General features: G+C 39.8%; 1 protein-coding gene across 2 annotated transcripts; it reads left to right on the forward strand.

The window, feature by feature from the left end:
• Positions 1–21,797, forward strand: l3mbtl4 (L3MBTL histone methyl-lysine binding protein 4). 2 transcript variants are annotated; one of them, XM_085418069.1, is made up of 19 exons: positions 29–91; positions 2,046–2,133; positions 2,255–2,308; positions 4,462–4,547; positions 7,179–7,283; positions 7,357–7,492; positions 7,569–7,660; positions 7,757–7,899; positions 8,041–8,117; positions 8,932–9,017; positions 9,108–9,218; positions 9,863–9,977; positions 10,099–10,198; positions 11,120–11,248; positions 11,488–11,565; positions 17,967–18,049; positions 19,281–19,441; positions 19,594–19,656; positions 19,745–21,797. In XM_085418069.1, the coding sequence occupies exons 3-19, from the start codon at positions 2,281–2,283 to the stop codon at positions 19,925–19,927; spliced, it is 1,776 nt and encodes a 591-aa protein (XP_085274195.1). In that variant the 5' UTR covers positions 29–91; positions 2,046–2,133; positions 2,255–2,280; the 3' UTR covers positions 19,928–21,797. The 2 variants fall into 2 exon arrangements, with proteins under 2 accessions (XP_085274193.1, XP_085274195.1); XM_085418067.1 differs by lacking the exon at positions 2,046–2,133 and having other exon boundaries at positions 1–91.
• Positions 21,798–23,406: the final 1,609 nt, after the last annotated feature.

Below are 23,406 nucleotides of genomic sequence, written 5' to 3' on the forward strand. Positions count from 1 at the left end.
CACTCCTACACGAGCATGCGCAGAGGCTCCGTTTCTCGGCGTTTCCGTGTTGTTTCGTGTGTCAGCAGATTGAGACGGCTCATCGCGGTTGGTAAGTCTCATACTGCGCTCCGGTACTTGGGTCGGTTCGCCTCGTCCCTCTCTGTCTGGCCCTGTAGCTACTTTAGCTGCCTATTTGTCACTGTTGCTGCCGTTCACTGGGGCGCTCAGGGCGACGGGGAGAGACGCGGACCGCCGCCTCATTCCGCTGTTTGTTTCTGAAAGAAGCTGTCGGGACACACTCATTTGGCGCGCTTCCGATCGCGCCTTCATAATAAGAGCTTTTGCTGCAGAACAAAATCTTTACAGTCGTCTTTTTTTGCAATAAAAGTCCAGAAACCGCAATAGAGAGTTGGAAAAACCCGACAGGGGGACGTAATTAGACTTTATTTTTTAAATCATGCTTTTCTTAAAAATAAATTGAATTGAAAACAAAAATATTCTATCAAAATAAACTCCTAAAGTTTTTTGAGCTACATTTTGAGATCCAAACAATAATTATCAGTAAACCAAACGAGATCTGTGTAGATTTATAGAACAGGAGAAGTACACCTCGGGTGCTTTCATAACTTTAACTTTACTTTGTACATTTTAAACAGAATGTGTTATAAGCTAACTGAGTCACATATAACAATTTAATCAAAGGTACAGCAGCTACAGAGAGATTGTTTTACTCTGTATATTAAGAATAAATATAACTGAGTATGCTCACTCAGTTATATTTACTCACTCAGTGTTTCAGTACTTTAACCATTTCAAACTGATGTATAAATGAAAATACTCCCTTAGATGAAAAATAATTAATATCTTATAGTTATTATATAAGATTAATTAATATCTTCAATATATTATCTGTTACATTTATATTTCTGACAGCCACAAATGTTTTTGAGAATCTGATGGGTTTCATTTTGTCAGAGGTGATGCAGTTGCCCCGAAATACATGTAGGATTTTATTTTGAAGGTGAATGTGTGTTGACTTCCTGTGTGTTTTAATGGCGTTGCTTCCTGCCATGATAAAGATGATGACAAGTGTAGTCACAATGTTTTTGTCAAAAATCATTGACAATTAGCTCATTGGTGATTTAGTTGATTCAGAGTCAAAATGCTGGTGTTGATGTTGAGGTTGTTGTAGTTGATGTTATAGCTGTTGTGTGAGTTTGGAGTTTAGATCACATGTTTGTCTCTGTGCTCCTTTAAAAGACTATTCTAATCTTAAATCTTTCACTTTTTATTTGCTGAAACTGAAATTCTAACGTGACTATGAAAAAGTTCATACATTTAATCCACTTGCACTTGACAGTGCAAATGGATTAACATTTATAAATATTAATGATTTTAGTTTTTTTGGATGCAAGATATATTTTGTTTTACTTCATACAGTACTGTGCAAAAGTCGTGAACCACACCTATTTACTTTATATTTTGCTGGGGAAATGGGGGAAAAGGTGCAGCAATTTATTCAGATGTGCAAACATAAATGGAAATACAGTGTATAAGGCAAACACAGAGTTTATACTTTTCTATGAGCTTTTCATCTTTATGTTTCAACACAGCTTGAACTGTCTTAGGCAGCTTTCTTTAGTAAGTCTTTAGGAATAGTATTTTAGGCTTCTTGAAGAACATTCCAAAGTTGTTATTTAGATTTTGACTGCTGTTTGCTCCCTATTGACACTGTTTCAACAATGTTTTCTGCAGCTTTAATCTCGTCCTTTTTGCACTTGCATCACATTTTTAGTTAGATTTTTATGTTCTTTATAGATATTTAATAACAATTTTATCATCGTTTGATAACGTCTCTGATTAGAATAGGTGACCCATGACTTATGACATAGCTCTTTTTTATGTGACTGAGCCTGAAGCAGAAACACTGGGTAACAGAGTAAAGTGGTACTGTGAAACATTTAGGTGGTCTTCACAAACTGGAGACATCATATTTTATTGTTTATTTTGGAGAGCAGTTGTCCTTACCTTAATAGATCATTAACGAATAGTAATTTTTGCAGATGTGTTGCTGTCACTCCTTTTCATCTCGTTGAGGATTATGTGTTGTGTTCTTGGTGTGATTTTTGCTGCACCCACTTGGATTATTAAGTATGTACTGAATGATTTATTCATTGATTACCTGACTGGTTCAGATAATAAACTGCTAGAACTTTAACTGAACAACATCAGTTCAAACTTTACTTCTGTGTTTGTTTTTCTGTTTGAGCAGATAGGAACCAAAGAAGAAGACAAGAGATGAAGAGCAAAATCAGCAGCGCTCAAGGTAACACACTCAGCTCCTGACTCACCTGGGTAAACTCTTTCTGTAAAATCCACCGTTGTTAGCGTTAAGATTGCATTTTAGTCAGATGCTAAAGGTTTATTTTACAACTCCTGCAAAACCTGTGGACTTACTACATTTGAAGGATCCCAATTCAGCCTTTTTTTTTTACTGTGCAGTAGATAAAAAAGCACAGATGTTAATAGTTGAACGTTCTGGGTTCATGAAACATAACTCAAACAAGTTAGATTACTTTCTTGAATGTCACATTTTCAGATTGTGTAGAATATTATTATTATTATTATTGTTCATCAAGATGGTTCCAACTTTATTAACGAGTTGTTAGCAGATCAGCTTTGTTTTCATGGATCTTTTTTCACTTTCCAGTTGATGTCACAGATGTGAGTCTTATCTAAAGAAAAGCTTTCAGACTCTTTGCTGTGTAGCAAGATCACTTCTTATCCTGAAACTTAATCATCATCAGACCTACTTATTCCTAACCAATGAGAACATTTCTTTCAGGGTTTTTTACAATTCTGTTCCAGATATTCACTGTTGTTTGTGTCCACTTTCATTTGTTTTGATGTACATAATCTTTTCCTATTGTTTAAACTGACAGTTCACCTGCTAGGACCCAGATCCCTTTCAGTCTGCAAGGTGTAACAATTTGTGAATGTCTGCAAACTGTTTTACATATTTGTGCAGGCATTTGTGATATATAACAGCTTGGTACACGATTGTGGTATATCGTATTATAGTAAGATGATGAATATATGTGTAGCTTATGTATTTATATATGTCCATATGTACATTTAATGTATGTCGCCCATATTTAAATTAATATTCACTAGAGTTTGTATCCATGTATTTGTATCGATGTAGCCCTGACAAAAACTGCTCAAAAGGTGCTAGTAGTAAACAAAAACTGTATTGATGAGCATATGCAGGGTGCCATAGCTTCTTAGACTGTTAAAAGTTTAGCTTTTAATTAATAAGTAATTAACAGTTCTTATAAAAATGGATTACAGTTTATCTTTATAATAACGTTTGACTTTTGCACTAATAACTTATTAATGAAAGTCTTGGCATTTTCATTAATATGTTATTGAGCTATTGAGAAAGCATTCAACTTAACATTAAACATTAGAAGAGTCACTGTCAGTGTGTGTTGCCCTTAAAGAAAATACCTCATTGCCATATATAGGATGTTAAACATTGTCATGTTTACAGAGCCACACAACCTTGTATTGGTCGTGTGTGTGTCTGCGTGTGTATATATATATGTATATATATACACACACAGACACACGTGTATGCAGTGGTGTGAAAAAGTGTTTGTCACACTTAAATGCTCATCAAATAGATTTAAATATTAGACAAAAATAACACAAGGAAACATAAAATGCAGTATCTAAATGTAGGTGTTATTTCTCTATATACATATATATAAATATACATGGTGGTATGAAAAAGTGTTTGCCCCCTTCGGGATTTTTGTATGTTTGTCACACTTAAATGTTTCAGATCATCAAACAGATGTACTTTTAGACAAAAATAACAAAAGTAAACACAAAATGCAGTTTCTTTAATGAAAGTGTTCATTTTCAAGGGGAAAAAATTCCAAACTTACATGGCCCTGTGTGGAAAAATGATTCCGGCCTCAGGACCTGAAAGACTCGCTGTGGTAAATGAAACAGTGACTTCTGCTGTCTATCAAAACAACATAAAGGAGAATGTTGGGACATCTGTTCATGACCTGAAGCTTAGACGCTGTTGGGTACTGCAGCACAAATTAACCAAAACGTACCAGCAAGTCCACCTCTGAATAGCTTAAGAAAAACAAAACGAGTGGCCTATCCTGACCTAAATCCAATTGAGATGCTGTGGCGTGACTTTAAAAAGGTGGTTCATACTTGCTGCTAAGGGTTGCCCAACCAGTTATTAGGTTTAGGTATGTGTGTGTGTATATATATATATATATATGTATATGTATATATATATATATATATATATATATATATATATATACACATTTATTTTTGCGAGGTTGCCTGCTTTTGGCCTTCAGTGACTTCAGCAGGTATGTCACAGCTGTTACTGAAGCAGAAATGAAACAGAGTAATTGGAGCAGTGATGTGATTATCTGTGATCCTCAGTGAATGTGAAGAGGCGGTCCTGGTCCTGGCAGCAGTACCTAACTGAGCAGAAGGCTGAAGCTGCTCCGCTCACAGTCTTTACCGAGGTAACTATCTACCTCACTCTCTGCCTCCTGTCCATTGCCAATTTAGAATCACTAATAAAGCTAATGTACATGTCTTTAGACTGTGAGAGGAAGCCAGAGCAAAGAGGAGGGAGAAAGAGGGAGAATGTGCTGTTTTTGGGACAGCAGCAACAACAGCGTCAACTTCATTCCATTAACTCAGGCAATACTACACGTAAAAACAATTAGAGAACAGTGACAAATTAAATAGCACAGTGGGGAATTTAACAGACCGAGAGGATTTTATTGGCTGCTACTAAAACAGATAAAATAACATTACAGAGCCAAAACATCTAAAACAATTGAAGCTGGAGCTGTAAACATACACCAAGAACCTACAGACTGCTGAAACAGAAGTCAGTCTCTCAACAAGCATTGACAGAAAACTGGATTTATTAATACTAATACATGAAAAATGCAAAGAATTCTGCAATAATCTAGAATTTCCACAGATCCAAATTCAAATCGTAGAAAATCCAAGTATTACTGTAGTCAACTGTTGAACCTTTAACTGAACAAACTGAAACTGTCAATAAGAAAACTTGCAAATTAAGTTAACCGTGTTGTAATTCCTAATACACAGCATGAGAGACCAGCTGATAATTGCTAGAATACCTGAACGCAACTGAAAATTCAAAATAAAAAACACAATCACCAGAAAATCCATCCGTCCTTTTTCTTCTTCTTTTCCTCATCAGGGAGAGCCTGGAACCTATCCCAGCTAACATAGGGCAAGAAGCAGGGTACACCCAGGTCTGTCGCAGGGCTAACACAGAGAGAGAGGCTGTGGGAGGAAGCCAGGGAAAACACAGTGTGCAACACACTGTTGCACTGGTGCGCCTAACGTTTTTTCTTAGGAGCACCCAAATTTTTCAACTGCATTGCTTAACACCGCAGTTTTACATGTTCACTTTTTTTTGAACATTGCTGTCCATACAGACGATATTGATGTGTAAAGGATTTACTAACAATCTTGTCAGCACAAAGTTCTTTATTTGGAGCACAGTTCTACAAGAGAAACACGTTACTGAAAAAGTGCTTGTGCTTAAAGTGCTTCACTGAGCTGAAATTTAAACTTATAACATCTCAAAATATGTTAAATAAAAAGAAAATCTAAATTAGAAGTGCCTCAAAGTGTCTCAGTCTTCAAACCTAACCTCTGAATATCTGAACAGCTCGATATCTTATCTATAAACTGGGCATACACCACATCATTTCTGTACGTGGGGTTTATGTTCAAGCCCTTTTTCTTGTGAAGAAAAAGGGCTTGAACGTATTTCAGACTTGAACTTAGTGAACGGAACTTCTTCTTTGGGAGTATCGTAGGCAATGTTAAACGTAATCATTATCTCGGTCTCCTCTGACGACCTGTTTGCTGCTGCCTGCAGTGCATTTATCGCGGCGTATAATGTGTTGTCTGGATACACCGTGCTTTTTCAGCATTTCAATTTGAAACGTATTAGCACCAGTCACAAATGCAGTATTGCTGGCCATGGTCTTTCCACAATCACCACAGTAAATACAGTGCATCATGTTGTCAGCTTTACTGTATCTCAGCCAGGGAAACTGGCTCTCTTCGGAGTCGATGGTATGTGGCTCGTTATCTGATGCTGTCTCCGGACCAGTGCTCGACATAACCTGAGAGGTTGATGGCTCCGTGTCAGAGCACTGGCTATGAATTTCGAACGGATCAGGGTTTAACTTAACGAAAACGTTATCAATTGTTCTTTTCATCTTTTCTTATTACCCACAGCTACATCCACTTCTATTGGGCCTAGGCTGCTCAACTCTCTCTATCTGCCTACTCTTTCAAACGCACACACGTGTAGGCCTACAGGAATATCTGGACCACGGCCAATCAGAGTCCTGCCCTTGACTATCTCTGATTGGTTTAGACCACGATATCAGCATAATGTGTGTCTGTTGTTGACCACACAGAGACACACATTTTTTTTTCGAATGGCTGGTCGCACTAGTGTGACCTAGGATTTTCTTTTGTTGCACGATTGACAGATTAGGTCGCATGTGCGACCAAATTGGTTGCACGTGGCCCAGCCCAGGTGATGGAGGTGAACTGAAGACCTTCTTGCTGTGAGGCAACACTGTTAGCCACTGCACCACTGTGCTGCCAATCCCCAGCCAATACTTTAAGTGACAACCTTTTTTGTCTTTGGCTCAAAGATCCACCGAATGCCCCACCACCCTCTAGCTACAAAAACACACTCAACCTTTTAGCCTTTTTATAGACTTAACAGTTCCAAGGTGTTTGATTTGTTCAAATTAGAATGATAAATAATAGATTTGGGTATTAGTCTTTCAGGTATAGATAGGGTTCCAAAAATAGTGAAAATAAAAAAGATGTATTTCCTGCTGAAAACCCAGTGTGATTTTGCACTGCAATCTGCATCACTGTAACTGCTGGAACTCAAACACAAAATGTTAAAGAACAATTTTTATCTTTAAATAATGGTTAGCAAGTTTGTTATGCTGTCTGAATTGTTGTGCAAATACTTTTACTATCTTTAAAGTATTTAAAAGTAAAAAAAAGAAAACATGTGTCTGATCTCTGCCTGACTCTCTCTGACCTGTTTCTGTCTCTTTTACCTGACTCAGTCCCAGACCTTTCCTAGTAGAAAAACTGGTTTTAAAGTTGGGATGAAGTTGGAAGGCATTGACCCAATGCACCCCTCCATGTTTTGTGTGGTGACCATTGCAGAGGTAAAATTGTCACTCACATCCACATACGCATTCCTGCTTGGATCTAGTCTCATTGGCCTCCTGTCTCTATCAGGCGATTGGCTGTCGGCTACGCCTTCATATTGATGGGTACTCAGAGTGTTATGACTTCTGGGTAAATGCAGATTCACCCAATATTAGACCGGCAGGCTGGTGTAAAGAGCACAACCACAAGCTTCATCCACCTAAAGGTAAAAAACAAGTGGACCAGTCCCTTCAGAGGTAACTACATGGCATGGGTTACCACACCTGTCTGTTTGTCTGCAGGTCACAGTGAGACAGAGTTTGACTGGCAGCAGTACCTTCAGTCCACAGACTCTCAGTCTGCACCAGCAGCCCTGTTCACGTGTTGCACTGGAGTCAGTATACAGTCTGTCTGTCGAACCTTTCTGTTCACCTGTTGCACTCTTGTCAGTCTGACCCACGTATCTGTCTATCCCCTGCCTGTCTTTTAGGGATGTGGGTTCAGGGTGGGGATGAAATTGGAGGCAGTCGACAGAAAGAATCCTGGACTTGTCTGTGTCGCCTCTGTTGCTGATGTCATCGATGACTGCTTCCTTGTTCACTTTGACAACTGGGATGACACATATGATTACTGGTGAGACAGAAGGACGACAGACTTTTTCTGTTTTCAGTATTTTTAGGTTGTAGTGTTGGAGCTGTTTCATGTCACTTGATATTTATTATTTAACGTGTTTTAAACCGGGTATATGGATTGATGGTTGTACTGATCCACCAGGTGTGACAGTAGCAGTCCATACATCCATCCGGTGGGCTGGTGTGAAGAACAGGGACGACCTCTTACTGCGCCACAGGGTATGCAGTCCTTCTGAACTCTATGCTTACAAACTTACATTACCATAGAATGACAGGCAAATAACAAACACACTCACACATCGATACCCAGCATCCAGACTGATGGCGAAACAACTAGTAGCTCAGTGTTCCAAAATTCGAAAGAAGGAACAGCTCTGACAGCTAGGGATTGATGAGGTGCAACACAAATGCTACGGCAAGGGGGAGCCTGGACGCCAGGTCGGGTACCTGAGATTGGGTACTAAGCCCCAAGTGTAATGGAGGAAGGAAGCGGTGCGTTCAGGAGGAACTGACCTGAAAGATAGGATCACGATGAAGCTTGAAACCTGGACACTCCGTAGCCTGTTACCAAGATTATGTGAAGTACCCTCGGAACCCTCTGAAGATCTACTAGGTGATGTGAATGCAGCACTACGGACAATACCTACCGCGACCATTACTGAGACCAACCAGCTGATCTGCACTCTGGTAACAGTGATCAGTGAGATGCTAAGTTACCATTTGAATAGCCAAAAAAAGCAGTACCCTCGGTGGAGAAGGAGACTAGGGGCCAAGATCAAGGTAGCACGGAGTGAGGTTGACCAACTATCGGAGGCAGAACCATCCAAGGTGTACTCTCAGTGGCAGGGGAACAACATGAGAACAGCATCACCAAGGTTGGAGACTGAGCAATACTGGAAGAGCATATGGGAGAAGGACAAAGCACAAATGAACCAGCTGCTAATTGACGACACACCCTATACAGTAATTTAAACACATAATAATTTTCCATATAGTATTCCTCTGTAAAACTCTGTAGTACTTTATTTTGCAGGTCACCCCAACCCTGAAAACTTTGTTTGGGAGGAATACCTTCAGGAGACCGGTTCTACTGCTGCTCCTATTTCAGCCTTTACTCTGGTGAGGATTGAGGAGGCTCATGCAAACATGAAGCCAATCAGGAAGCTGTTTCTGGTAACTTAGAGCTTTCCCTGTACTTTTGTCCAACAGAGAGCGCCACATGGTTTCCAGGTGAACCATAAGCTTGAGGCAGTTGACAGGAGAAACCCTATGCTAATACGCGTTGCCACAGTAACAGACACAGAGGACTACAGGGTGAAGGTAATGTGTATCTGTGTGTGTGATGTAGTGATAATCGTTAACTCATCTACCATTTTGGACATGTGACAGAATATAGGACCTAGTGAATAAGGCTCCAGTCACAGAGACCAGACCAGAATGTCTGACAACAACCAGTCATGAGAAAAATAAGTATTCCTTGACTTGTTGTAAGTGGTTGCTGGAGGTTGAATTACTGTGAAAACAGTTGCTAAATTCAAGCGAACCAGGCTTATAAACCAGTCATATAACCCCCTGTTAAAACACAGATTTTATCTTCTCCATTTTCAGTTTGTGTTGCATTTTTTCAAGTGGTACTATTGCTTGGCTAGCAGTTAATATTTGCATGAAAAACTACAGATGACCGTCCAGAAAAGTTTATGCATCAAGATGCAGGCAAACTGGCAATTTGCTAACACCAAGAGCAATCGCTATTAGGTTTTTGCTGCAGCACTTTCTTTGTACCCAATTTCACCCAGAAGTAGCCAGCAACCTCCCAGAACCACTGGCAGTCAGTCAGGGAGTACACATTTTTCCCTAGCACACATCCAAGCACCTCTCACGCCCATGACGTGACATGAGATACCTCAATAGTCAAGTGTGCACGTTTGATGCCAGGAAGTATTTAACAAGGTGTGTGTCTACAGATTCATTACGATGGGTGGTCGACACAGTTCGATGTGTGGTGTGACAGCGACCTCTGCGACCTGCATCCTGTTGGCTGGTGTCAGCGCACTGGACATCCACTGGAACCCCCCCCAGGTCAGACATACAGGTCAGAGAGAGACAGACTAGTCAGACAGACAGGTCAGACAGTGTTACAGTTCAGAAGGAAAGTTATAGCAGGACAGATTCACTCATTGTTATCATGTGTGTGAGACAGGTTTGTCCCACCTGCCCTCCCCCTCTCAGGGAGTATGTCCTACTGCAGGCTGCAGAGGAGTCGGACACATCAAAGGAGCCAAATACACTGGACACCACAGGTACCTGTCTCATACAAAACACTACAGTTAATTCCCTTACATATACATATACAATACCTCATACAACCATCGCAGGAACATTTACCCTTTTAAGTGTGACAGAAACCGGTCTCACAAACCACAGATACCTGTTACACAAAGAAATCACAAGTACCTTTCTCACCCGCCCCACAGATCCCTGACCCAAAATTTGATAGATAACGATAGAACTCGTACAATCAGACGGGAGTGTCGCAGAGCTGAACACAGGTCAAAGAAGGACAAGTTCCAGGTGTCAGTTCAAATCTTAAAAGACCATCTGTAACACTGCACTGCTTAAAGACTTTATCGAGAATTATTGCATCTGACTGTCATAACCCACGTAAGACCATTGACTCTGTTCCTGATGCCTCACAGTCTTTATGTTTGGAAGCCTCGTCTGATATGTGCAATACATTTCTGTACTTTTTTCATTGATAAATTTTAGACCCACTGCTTTTCTCACTTTATTTCCTTCCTTTGGGATCCATTTTTAGAAAGCACACCTTTAAGGAGAAGGATCTCAATTACACCACTTATTGAATGTCTTGCTGAAAATTAAAGCTCAGATAGCCTTGAACTGTTTACATTTGAATGAGAAGAAGACTGAAATGTTGGGTTTTAGACCCAGCAGCTACTGTGACAGTAATACACGTGTCAGTTGGATTACTGTCACACACTTTTTGTTGGACTTAGCCAGTTTTGTCACGCCTCCAGCTTGTTCAAAATACTGCGTACCTGCCTATGACTAAATACAGAGGAGTCATATTTCTGTAATGCTTGTGCTTGCTGACTTGTTTTGCTGCGTTGTTTCTGTTGTTGGTGATTCGTGTTTGCTTGGTTGTAATTTCTCGGTGTTTGTGTTTCTCTTTTGTTAAATGTTTGTCTAACTCTGTCACCTAGTGCCTTTGGCTGTCCATATTCTGACATTAACATGCGTAAGGAGATGGTGCTTCCTGATAGGCTGGGCGGAGAACGAGTCATAACCCTCATACCTGTCACCGTGCGCCAGCATGACAACCAGTCAGACAGGTAACTGTAGACTGGTGGAGAAAATGCTTTTGTTGTGGATCTTGTACTGTTAAATCTGAGAATAGAGCTTCTCCAAGCATGTAAACAAACATAGAATGGGAAATGACGTCTACAGTAAGAGGATCTCTGTTATTTCTATTATTCCAGAAGAATAACAGCCGGTCATTATTTTGTCCTGCAAATAATTCTGAAAAACAAGTGATGTTTACATGGTATCTGTTTCTCTCTGTGTTAAACAGCACGAGCTTTCAGAAGGCAGAACCCAGAGACGAGGAGCTGCTGGTTCCTCTTGGCAAGAGAAGAAGGCTGACAGACAGGTGAGAGTGAGCAGATGAGGCAAGATTCTGTTTGCCTGTTAAGTGTTTGTAAGAGAAGTGGCCCTAAAATTAGCCCATAATCAGGGACATTACTCAGACATATCTCTATCTCCTACTGCCTGTCGCACTCTGTCACCTTCTGAGTGTGGCAAGGCTCATCAGATTTGTTATTATTATTATTATTATTATTGAGTGTGCCAATAATTGTGTGTGTGATATAACTGATGCACACAACTATTTGTCAGGTTTATAACTATTGAATTTGCCAGTGCAGTAGCATTGAGGCGCACTGTTTATTATTCGTCAGATTTATTATAGTTATTATAGTTTTGACACAGTTTCTCTTCACATCTTTGTTTTTCCTCGCACATCTGTCCTGCAGTATGGTCCGCGATTGGCTATCATGATGGAATAATGTTTTGCCCACCAGAGTAGCAAGTTGGTCACGTGACTGAAAACTATGAATCGCACTGAGACACACTATATATTATTTTTCAGATTTCTTATTCTCATCATTAACTGTGCTAATGGAATCGCATCGAGCCACACAATTATAAATCAGGTTTATTAGACTATTCAGCCCCTATTTCCAGCTGTCTCTTTATCTGGCTTTTAAAATTTTCCGCAGATGAGTCTGTGCACTCACAAAATCAGGGAGGCACACAGACATCCGCACGGACTCTGATGCTCACTATGTGATAATGAAATTTTTGTCACTCTAACCTGAGTGGACCCTAGCAGGGTTGCAGACATAGAAAGAATAATCCCAGTCTTATGATTGATACAAAGAGCCAGATTACCTAAATGAGGCGAAATAGCATGTGAGTACATTCCCCAAATAGCACTGGTGTGAGTAGTTTTATGGGTGATTTACAAAAGTTTGAGTTGGACATGCCCAATCTCACAAGAACCTTGTAATCTAGTGAAAAAAGTGAATTTGAGAGATTTCACGAGGGAGTTGTGCGTGTGTACATTTGTGATCTATATATTATATATTGTCATAATGCATGCGGCTGAATTTGTGTAGGCCCGCAAATAAAAAATGTAGTGCAGCTCATGAGTGTAGAAACCTCACTTTCTTGTGGGGTTCCGCAGGGGTCCATTCTTGGCCCAGTCCTTTTTTCGATTTATATGCTCCCAATGGGCTCAATTTAAAAAAAAAAAAATCATGTCATTGTTATGCAGACGACTCACAGATTTACCTGCCACTGAAATCTAAATCTGTGTGTCCTCTAAAGGTTTTATTAGATTGTTTGAAAGAAGTTAAGGCATGGATGGCTTTAAACTCTCTTAATTTAAATGAACAAAAAACAGAGGTCATTGCGTTTGGTCCCTGTGACCACTACGACTTTGGCCCTTTAGAAATTTATAGAAAAAAAGAAAACCTTTTGCAAGGAACCTAGGAGTGATTTTTGACACGAATTATAAACCAAGGGTATACCAAGGTGCTTAACAAGTAAACATAGAGAATAAAAGAAAGGTAAATAGAAGTAGGACCAAAGCAAGTACTAGGTATGCAAGCAGATCACTGTCACAGATACATAGGAGAAGCAGCAGATACATATCAAACAAAGAATTAAAATAAGCATAAAAGTACATAATGTGAAATCATAAGTGAAATGTTAACTAGAAGGAAAGGCAAGATTGAATAAGTGGGTCTTTAGTCGTGATTTAAACAGTGCAATAGAATCAGAGGCGCGGATAGCGAGGGGGAGGTTATTCCACGGTACCGGTGCAGCCACAGCAAACGCACGGTCACCCCAAGACTTCAGCCGAGATCTAGGTTGTGTCAGAAGTAGTTGAGTAGCAGATCTAAGTGTTCTAGCAGGATTATGTGGCTTAAGAAGTTCACTAAGATAACTCGGCACTAATTTATTAATGGTTTTGGACATGAGCAGTAATATTTTAAATTGAATACGGTACTTAATGGGCAGCCAGTGCAAGCCAGCTAGAACAGGAGTAATAGAGCAGAATTTCCTGGTACCAGTCAGGAGGCGGGCCGCCGCATTTTGGACTGTTTGCAGTCTAAGGAGGAGGGAAGACTGAAGTACAGGGAATTGCAATAATCCAACCTGGAGGTCACAAAAGCGTGAATAAGCTTCTCCAGGTCCTCATGTGGAACATCTTTAATAAAATGATCAGCATTGCTGCTTTACCAGGTGTAACTATGAAGTATAACATCCAGGCATCCATGAAAACAGAATTTATTACATTTAACGGAGTTAGAAGTTAGCAGGAAGCTAGCGGATGTTAGCTCGCTAGTTTCGCTAGCTACCTAAGCATGATGTAGCATGTTCTGACTGAGAGATTTCTGAAAGCATTCAAACGTACAGCTCTGCTATCACTTCCAACATAAATGAAGACAGAAAACTAAACAGCAGTGACGTTTGTAGGATTACTGATGTTGGGCTAGCTGGTATATAATGATGTGCTACGTGATCGCTAGTGACACAGCTATGTTGGCATAACATAAACAGTGAAGCTGGAGGATTTAAGCTAACACTTTTCCCCTCGATAAAAGTTAACGTGAGGGTTCCTGATGGTTAGGGACAAATGCAATCGCATGGCAGGATGCTGTAAACGGACCAAACTTCAGTCAGGAGAACAACTGAGATAATCCATCCACAATACAAGGTTAGTCATTAATATACTGCAACAACATGGGAAGAATGAGTTGAATAAAGTTTGATTTATCTGACTGTTTTGCTTAATGTGTCTTATAATCCCGTGCACCTTATGGCCCGAAAAATACATATTTGACTTTTTTATTTGGCACAAAGCAGTTTAATGTTGCAAAGCACCTCTTTTTATCTTCAGTGGATATTATACATGGTTATGCTGAGGATATGTCAGCCCATTTCTACTGGAAATGCCTTTTGGTTAAACTTTCAGCAAGGAATTTGCATTTGCACTGTTAAATTTTTAGATAGCTTTAATACATATAAAAAACAGCTGCTTGTTTAAGTTAAAATAAATGGATGGGGGTTTTTGCGCTAGTAAAGTTGTGGAGTTGTATTTTGTCTCGCATCAATTATATCGTCAGTTATATCGTTATCACAAATTTTCAAATATTTTTGGCCATATCGCCCTGCTCTAATATTGTATTTTCAAAGATTGCGCCTAAAGGGAGCAAATACAATGAAAAAGAATAGGGCCTAAAACTGATCCTTGAGGCACACTGCAACAGGCCAGTGCAGAGGAAGGTGCCCAAGTTAACCAAAAAGGACCTGTCAGCGAGGTATGATTTAAACCAGTCAAGGGCAGTGCCTCTGTGGGTATCATAGTGTGCTCAAGTCTTAATAATAAGATGTTATGGTCCACCATATCAAGAGAGGTCCAATAAAACAGGGACCATAGAGCGTCCAGTATCAGTAATTACAAGAATATCATTAAGAACTCTAACTGTTTATCAATGGTTGATAAACAGATCAAGACTGTAATCAAAACCAGTTTCTTTCATCTCCGGCTACTAACAAAAGTGAAGCCATTCCTCTGTTCCAGAGACTTTGAGAGAGCTATTCAACTTTTGTAATAGTCTTTACTCAGGTGTTAGTCTGTCATCAGTTAGCTAACTTCAGCTGGTCCAAAAGGCTTCAGGCTTCAGGGTTACTAACTGGCACACGCAAGTGAGACCACACATCCCCCATACTAGGATCCTTACACTGGCTGCCAGTTAGTTTTCGAATTGATTTTAAGATTTATTATTTGTTTTTAAGGTATTGCAAAGGTTAGCACCCTCATACCTTTCTGATCTTTTGAACTGGTACAGTCCTGCAAGATCATTGAGGTCTGCAGATCAAATGCTCCAAATGCTCCAGATTAAAGCCCAGAGGAGATCGAGCCTTTGCTGTGACTGCCCCTTCACATCAGGACCTCCCCAACATTAGACACTTTCAAATCCTGTCTGAAAACCCACTTTTATTCCTTCGCGTTTAAATCAGAATGACTTTTTACTACTTTTATTTGTCTTATTTCTTACTCAAATCTTCTTTTTAAAATGTTGTCATGTCTTCCTATGCTTTTATCTCTTTTGATTATTTGAAATGTACAGCACTTTGGTCAACAGTTATTTTAAATGTGCTATATAAATAAAATTGACTTTGACTTTGAAAATGGTGTGCACTGCCCATGGTCCTGAAATTATGACAATTTTTGCTATACGTTATAGAATTTATTAACAAAACCAAACGGCACCTTCAATCTGTCGAATCAATTCCAAACATCAAAAGGAAAAATGTGCTGCTGTTCACACATCCCATGCCTGATGTCCACCAAGGCCTGATTACTTGCAGGATAGGTTCCTGTCTCCACCCTGGTTTGTCCCTTCTTTAAGTACTTCACATCAACCCCTTTAACAGTAACATTTTGGCCACAAAGGCTACAGTAAAAAACACCAAAAATGGAAACGTTTGAAGAAGCTTTGTTTATGCTGGAATTCCATGTCTCCTTTTAGCTGGAAATTCCAGGTCATCTCTGAATTCACTGAGCAAATTTAGGATTAGGTGGCTTCGTACGCTGTGTGTTTTTATCACATCTACATCTGGCATTGCAAATAAATTGTCACATGGTGTTCTCTCTGCGGTGCTACCTCTGCACATTAATAACTGCCACCATTCTAAAGACGCCATTCTGCTTCTTTTATGAGTACTACTTTACAAACAGGAAGTGTTTAAATGTGTTGACCTTTCAAAGTAAAATTCAATAATAAAATAACTTTTATAGTTGCCTCTTTCACACTGAAACACAAATTCAGCTTTCTAATTATTTTAGCATACATATAATTACAGCATACATATAATTATTTCAACAAGTAATACTTGACTTTCAAAATAAAAGCTCAACAATATTACAGTTAATTATCAGTGTTCATGAAAGTTCATGATTTTTTTTCTCTACAAATTATTGCCCTATGGCTGCCTCATTGACTTGATTTATGGTTATTGCTGTGTAAACAGGATGGCTGTAAATACTTTGGCCTTTTAAAATAATTTTGACATTTCAAGCCTGAGTCACCTCTTTTTAGCTGGCTTTATTTGGGTTGTTTCAAAGTACCCACATTATGCTGCCAATACTTCTTCCAACCTCCAGAAAGGAATCCTCAGCTCCTTTTGGCTACTGATGATGCACTGGCATAATAAAATTTCTTCAGGAACTTTCTCATTTTCAGAATAAAGTTCATATTTTGTAGTGTGTGTGGGTGATAGTTGAGTAGATGTTATATAAGATAGATTATATAACCTAAAAACACACTTGACCACATTCAAACAGTAAGGCTGGACTACTGTTATTCGTTATTATCAGGATGCTTTAAAACTCCCTGAAAAGCCTTCAGCTAATCCAAAATGCTGCAGCAAGAGTGCTGGAGGGGACTAGAAAGAGAGAGCAGATTTCTCCTGTATTGGCTTCCCTTCATTGGCTCCCTGTTAAATTCAGAACTGACTTCAAAATCCTGCTCCTCACATACAAGGTCTTAAATAATCAGGCCCCATCTTATCTTAATGACCTTATAGTACCACATCACCCCATTAGAGCTCTTAGCTTACAGACTGCAGGCTTACTTGTTGTTCCTAGAGTAATTAAAAGTAGAATGGGAGGCAGAGCCTTCAGTTTTCAGGCTCCTCTTCTGTGGAACCAGCTTCCAGTTTGGATTCAGGAGACAGACACTATCTCTACTTTTAAGATTAGACTTAAAACTTTCCTTTTTGGTAAAGCATATAGTTAGGGCTGGACCAGGTGACCCTGTATCCTCCCTTAGTTATGCTGCAATAGGTGTAGGGTGATTCCCATGATGCACTGGGTGTTTCTTCTTCAGTGACCTTTCTCACTTACTATGTGTTAATAGAGCTCTCTGCATTGAATCATACTTGTAATTCAAGTTTCAAGCTTCCACAGCATGGCTTTTGTCCTGTCATCCTCCCCTCACCCCAACAGGTCGCGGCTTATGGCCGCCCCTCCCAGAGCCTGGTTCTGCTGGAGGTTTCTTTCTGTCAAAAGGGAGTTTTTCCTTCCCACTGTCACCAAAGTGCTTGCTCATATTGGCTCATATGATTGTTGGGTTTTTCTCTGTATGTATTATTGTAGGGTCTACCTTAGAGTATAAAACACCTTGAGGTGACTCTTGTTGTGATTTGGCGCTGTATAAATAAGACTGAATTGAATTGAAGGTTTCCATCACTTTAGATGACTTAGAATAATTGGCTTAATAAGTTCTGTCTTGAGAACAGGGTGAGATCCCACAGTGAGTAAAACCTGTTCAAATACACAAGTGATTCTGAATAGTTAAGTTTAATATAGACTCACAGTAGAGTGAAAATACAGTGGACTCACAGTAGAATGCTGTTTTATTTCCTTTGTTTTTTTTCCACTCATAATGGTTGTCTTGTATTCTCCTTTATGGCTAGAACCACCCGAATGCCCCAGCCAACCACATTCCTTCGTGTGAAACAGGAAGAGGAGGAGCCTCATCTCAGAGTCCTCAGCCCAGGTACTAAGTTGGGAGAGAGGGGAGGGTGGTGGTGGGCTGTTTAAAGTGGAGAGTTGCTCCTTCACTGTTCACTGTTCTGCATTATACTGCAGAATTCACCAAACCGCTGACGTCAGGTTTCAGAGAGACAACAGCAGCTAAACTACTGAATACAAACACAGATATTCATGTTTGAACTGCTGTATGCAGAAACATACTACAGACATAAGCAGTTTAAAGTGTAGCAGTACTCTAACATGTTCTGCAGTGTAACCTATCAATTTCTCCCTACACCCACAGTTGGTCTACCCCTAAAATTAGCCTCATACTATATATTATTATTATTATTATTATAATCAAGCTTAAAATAAACCTGAAATTAGATTAAAATCAGCCTAAGCCTGTATAAAATGCAATCTGTCATTGATAATACCTGATTTTTATGTGTTGAACTTCTTCAGGTCAGGGTCCGTTAGCACACAGCTTCAGATGCATCAGCCCCTCTTTTTGAATGGGAGCTTACATATAAGACAGAAAGCAGATACATATGTTTCAGAAATAAAAGTGAGGTGTGACATATCTGCAGCTGCAGCATCACAGGATGTGTTCCAGCTGTTTTGTGGCATAAAAAAGGTGAAACTACAACGCTGCTGTTTGTGATGGTGGAAGCGGTCACTGACATATAAACTCATCCACACTCTGGAAACAACATTGCTCTCTTCACTGTTTCCATGGAAACAGCAGGCAGATAAGGTGGCTGTTTCTATGGAAACATTTCACCATGGTAGCTGCTGTTTTAGTTGTTCTCTGTGTGCTTAATCCTGTAAAGGACATCCGAGTCTTTCCAATTACCAATCGGCTGATTGATCAGGATCACGTGATGCCCATCTTAGTGTTTAGTGGTGAGACCTGCTGACTCTTCACATATTAAATAAGTTCATATTTGGTATGTGGCAGGTCTCTGCGGGGTTTCTGCTGGTCTCGCAGTGTTTTACTGTGAAAAACAGTGTTTGTGGATGACGTCTCACCACATTAACATTTCATATTGTAAATCAATGTTGCTGTTCACTCCCCTGTTGGTTGCTTTCACCACTGAATAGAAATTTCTATATTTGGGGAGTTTAAAATTGTTCTCACTGTTACTGGTTGTGTTTGTTTATGAAGCCACTGCTGTTTGGTACTAAGGTGTTGTCATTTTTGTTGTTGAGGTTTTGCCGTGTGGTTGTCATTGACTGGTGTTTCTGACCTCTAGAATCCAGTCTGCAGGCCGCCCTCCACCAGTCTGTCTTCCTCTCAGCCATGTCAGCACAGCCCAGCCGCGACCTGTCACTATGCTGGGAGCAACACCGCAAATTGTTGCCAGGTGTTGCAGGAGTCCACGCTGAGACTGTCCAACACTGGAGCGTCCAACAGGTCAGAGAGCAAAGAGATGCTGCAGCTATGTAGTTCACTAATAGTAAATAAGAGTGCTCATTCAATTTATTTGTATTAACGTACATTGCGTTGCACACATTTTACTGACTGTATGTATGACAAATGGATTTTTTTCGCTCTTTCCCTCTAAGGTGTCAGATTTCATAGAGTCTCTCCCCGGCTGTGAGGAACAGGCCAAACAGTTCAGAGACGAGGTGAGATGACCGGACGAGATGATCTGGTGGTGTAGAGCTAATGACGTGACAGTGGCAATGATCTGATCTGTTCCTGCTTCTGTTCTAGCAAATTGATGGACGGGCCTTCCTCCTGCTCACCCAGCGGGACATCATCCGGATTATGTCAATCAAACTCGGCCCTGCCCTCAAGATCTACAATTCCATCCTGATGTTCAAACACGCTGAGGACAGAAGCCGATCACATGCTAAGGATAGGAGCCAATCACATGTTGAGCATACCAATACTTGACATTTGCAGCTCGTAACTGACCAAATCCAAACCTGATAGACCCCATTACCATGGCATCTACCCCTTATTCTCTGATCTGGACGAGCCATGTTTTCCATCCTGTTGTCACCTGAATTTGTTTGACGTTACAGTGACCTTTCTGTTGGCAGGTCCTGTGACGTCATTTCGACATTCAGTTACTGTCATCATTATCACTTCATGTGAAAACAACCAACCGTCACTTAGGGAAACTGCCCTTTGGATGGGGCACAGCTTTATTCAGGTGAACTAAAAACTGGAGGCAAAGCTTTAAGTGGGACTTACAACTTGTATGATCAGCAGTGGCAGTTCTGCCAGGAAACATGGCTGTGCTCAGTCGATTGTCTGAGATGTTCAAAAAAAATCTGCATCAAAACATCTTGAGATAGATTTCTCAGTTTTGTTATTTTATCTGTAAATCAGTCCTGGGAAATAGTTTCACCGTTATCTGATCCAAGTTGCTTTATTTGATCATATTTACTTGTAATGTTAAGATATCAGGGAAAAAAATCAAAACACGCATGTCAAATTAAAAAAGGCCCCATCAGAACATTAAACAGACTGCGCTACTCAGAGTCAAGTCCTTTTATTTGTCCTCTAATGCAAACGTAAGTTATCAACAGATTTTTATTGTAAGAAAAGGGTTCTGTGAACAAAAAGTGTTGCATTGATTTTAGTAAAGCAGTGGTTCCACGAAAGAGAGTTAAAAACATGACAGAAATTATTCCTCACATGAAGAAAAGAAAAATTCAGACATTTATTTGAAATATTCACAACTGCATTTCGGTCTCACAGTGACAAAAGTCCGGTTTACTGAAAAGGTTTCCATAATTAACACGAGTCTCATCATTGTGTTGAGTGTGTAAAAATCAAAACCTGTAATTCCTAGAAAATCTTAAACATCATTACAGTGTTATGAGAAAACTCTCCTAATTACAGAATGGCATTAGAATTTCAAAAAAGAGAAAAATGAACATTCTAAAATAGTATTACACAAAATACATCAAATACATCATCAAAAGTCCCAAAATTACATAAACAGATATTATTCATGGAGATGTTTGCATAGGTCTCCAAAACTGGGTAAGTTGCATCTGCGTGCACACGTAGCCCTAGAGACCAAAGGTCCATGTCCATTTAATTTTGGGGTGAACTTTATTAGACTTCTTCTTGACTTCACAGTGTCTTGATGAGATGCAACACCATGCTGAGATGAACAAAACCATTGTCTTCATTCAGGCCTCATCAGTCAGATTTCTACCATGATCACAGTACTATGTGCTCTCTCCTCATTACATTACTAATCCTGTTAACTTTTAACATCATCCTGCCACCTCTGCTGGGATCTGTCAGGTTGTGGAAATGTGTAATTGGCTGCGTCTCTTAAACAATCAATAAAATAACTGTTCAATAACTCTGAATTTTCAGAAGAAATTTTTTAACTTTGGAATAATTGCAAAGTCTATATTTATAATTTTATTCTCTCGTGTTACAGTCTGTTTTGTTATCTACCGTGTTTGTATAGAGTTTTATTTTAGAGTAACCATAGATCTATAGATTTGTACTTCAGTTCGTCTCGCTTCTCTCTGACCTCTTCTCCTCTGTGATGGCGCAGCAGGAGCTGAGCTGTAGACCTTAACTCAGATCAGCATATCCTGGCCTGCAGTGGTCTGTTGCACACTTTGAGTTTGCAAATTCTAGTTTACACAACAGCTTTCCTCAGGTTTTCACTGTAACAGGTCCAGGCGGGTATTTTCATGTTTCCAACAGTGGGCTGATATTAGGGCCTTTGTCTAACTTCTCTTTGCTGTTTGTCAGTATTTGTTGAGACCAATAAAGCTTCTGATCTGGTCTGTGTGCTGTGATCTCTCATTTGCACAAGGAAGAACCCATATATATATATTTCAGCAAGTTGCATTTTCGTCATCTTTCACTGATTGACTTTGTAGGAGTAGAGCTCCTTAAATCCTGTATCCAGCAAGAACAGGAAAACACTAGGCTTTCTTCAGGATCATGTGTGATACAATTTTCCCATTATACCAAATATCAAAGGTGCTTTATTGGATTGAGATCTGGTTACTATGGAGATCATGAATTGATTTGAGGTTTGTGATATGATGCATTATCTTCTGACAGCTGGAGGGATGGGCATGGTCAGCAACGGTACCCAAGTAAGCTGTGATGTTTAAACTGTGCCCAGTGTGCCCGAAGTGTGTGGTTCATGCTTTCATATTTATGCCAAATTCTGACCCGACCAATATCGCAGCAGGAATCAAGACTCTTCAGACCAGCCAATGTTTTTATGTGTTATAGACAGTGTGTGTGATGTGTGCCTCTCTGCACACACTATCATAAATACGCATAACTAAAGAAAAATACAATGTATAGTGTAAGAAAGAAGAGGTTAATAAGATCAAGATCCATCAAAAAAATGATAAAATATGAATAACTGTGGGTTTATTGTATCATTAATTATATGACTGCAGCTCTGATTTACTTTTAACCAATTTCTGACCTTCTCATCAAAAGTGGGGAAAAGCAGTGTGGCAAATCTCACGGGCATTATAACCCATTTTATTTACATAGTGCCAAATCACATCGACAGTCCCATCAAAGCATGCTACATCGAAATTTTCTATTTTTTGGACCATTCTCTGCCAACCTTGTAGATGGTTGTTTAGGAAACTCTCAGTAGATCAGTAAATACTCATACAAGCGTCTGTGGAGGTTCTCAGTCATCCAGGTCATCATAGTCTAAGGATCTGGAAAAGAAAAGCATCTGGACTTCTTTGAGTTTCCTTGAAGACGTTTCACCTCTAATCCGAGAAGCTTCTTCAGTTTTAAGAGCAATATGGTAGTGTCCCCAAGAGGGTCATGGACCCCTTAGTGATCCTCTACCTAATCACACGAGAGAGAGTGTGAAAACGGGTGTAGGTCACAATCAGCCAAGGCTTCGGGTGAAACCTAGCCCCACCCTATCATGTGATTTACTGAGGTCAAATGGCCCAGGATGTGAGTGGGCGTTAAGGCGTCAGGCGTGCTAGGAGACACAGCAAGTCTTCTGGCAATGGCACGTATTGATGTGCCACCCTGGAGGAGTTGGATGAACTTCCACCTCGTTGTTCTTTGTAGGGTCCACATATCGCCTCATGTTACCAGTAGTGACACTGGCCTTAGCCAAATGCAAAACTAGTGAAAACTTGTTGCCCCTCTAGTGCACCTGTTGATGCCAAACACCAAAGGTGCTAAAACTGATGAAAAAAGTGTTCCTTTACTTTTTTAAAAAGTAGTATAATTTAAGAAAGTTATTTCCTCTTGACAGAGAACATCTGAAGCAGAGACAGATTCTAATCAAGAACCAATGACCATAAACTGAAAAAATACCCAACAGAAAACAAACCATGGTTTGTGCTGAAGCAATGAGACTCTAGTAGTGTAATATTATCAGCACATAAGGATCA

This window comes from Rhamphochromis longiceps, linkage group LG9 (genome assembly GCF_057381845.1).
Source record: "Rhamphochromis longiceps isolate RC_006_pf linkage group LG9, R_longiceps_female_GT1.1, whole genome shotgun sequence".
Classification (NCBI taxonomy): domain Eukaryota; kingdom Metazoa; phylum Chordata; class Actinopteri; order Cichliformes; family Cichlidae; genus Rhamphochromis; species Rhamphochromis longiceps.

Coding starts and splice junctions, on each gene's coding strand:
- l3mbtl4 (XM_085418067.1), top strand. CDS start 16: ATGCGCAGAGGCTCCGTTTCTCGGCGTTTCCGTGTTGTTTCGTGTGTC. Junction 11,249..11,487: donor CATGACAACCAGTCAGACAG/GTAACTGTAGAC, acceptor TGTGTTAAACAG/CACGAGCTTTCAGAAGGCAG. Junction 18,050..19,280: donor TCTCAGAGTCCTCAGCCCAG/GTACTAAGTTGG, acceptor TCTGACCTCTAG/AATCCAGTCTGCAGGCCGCC.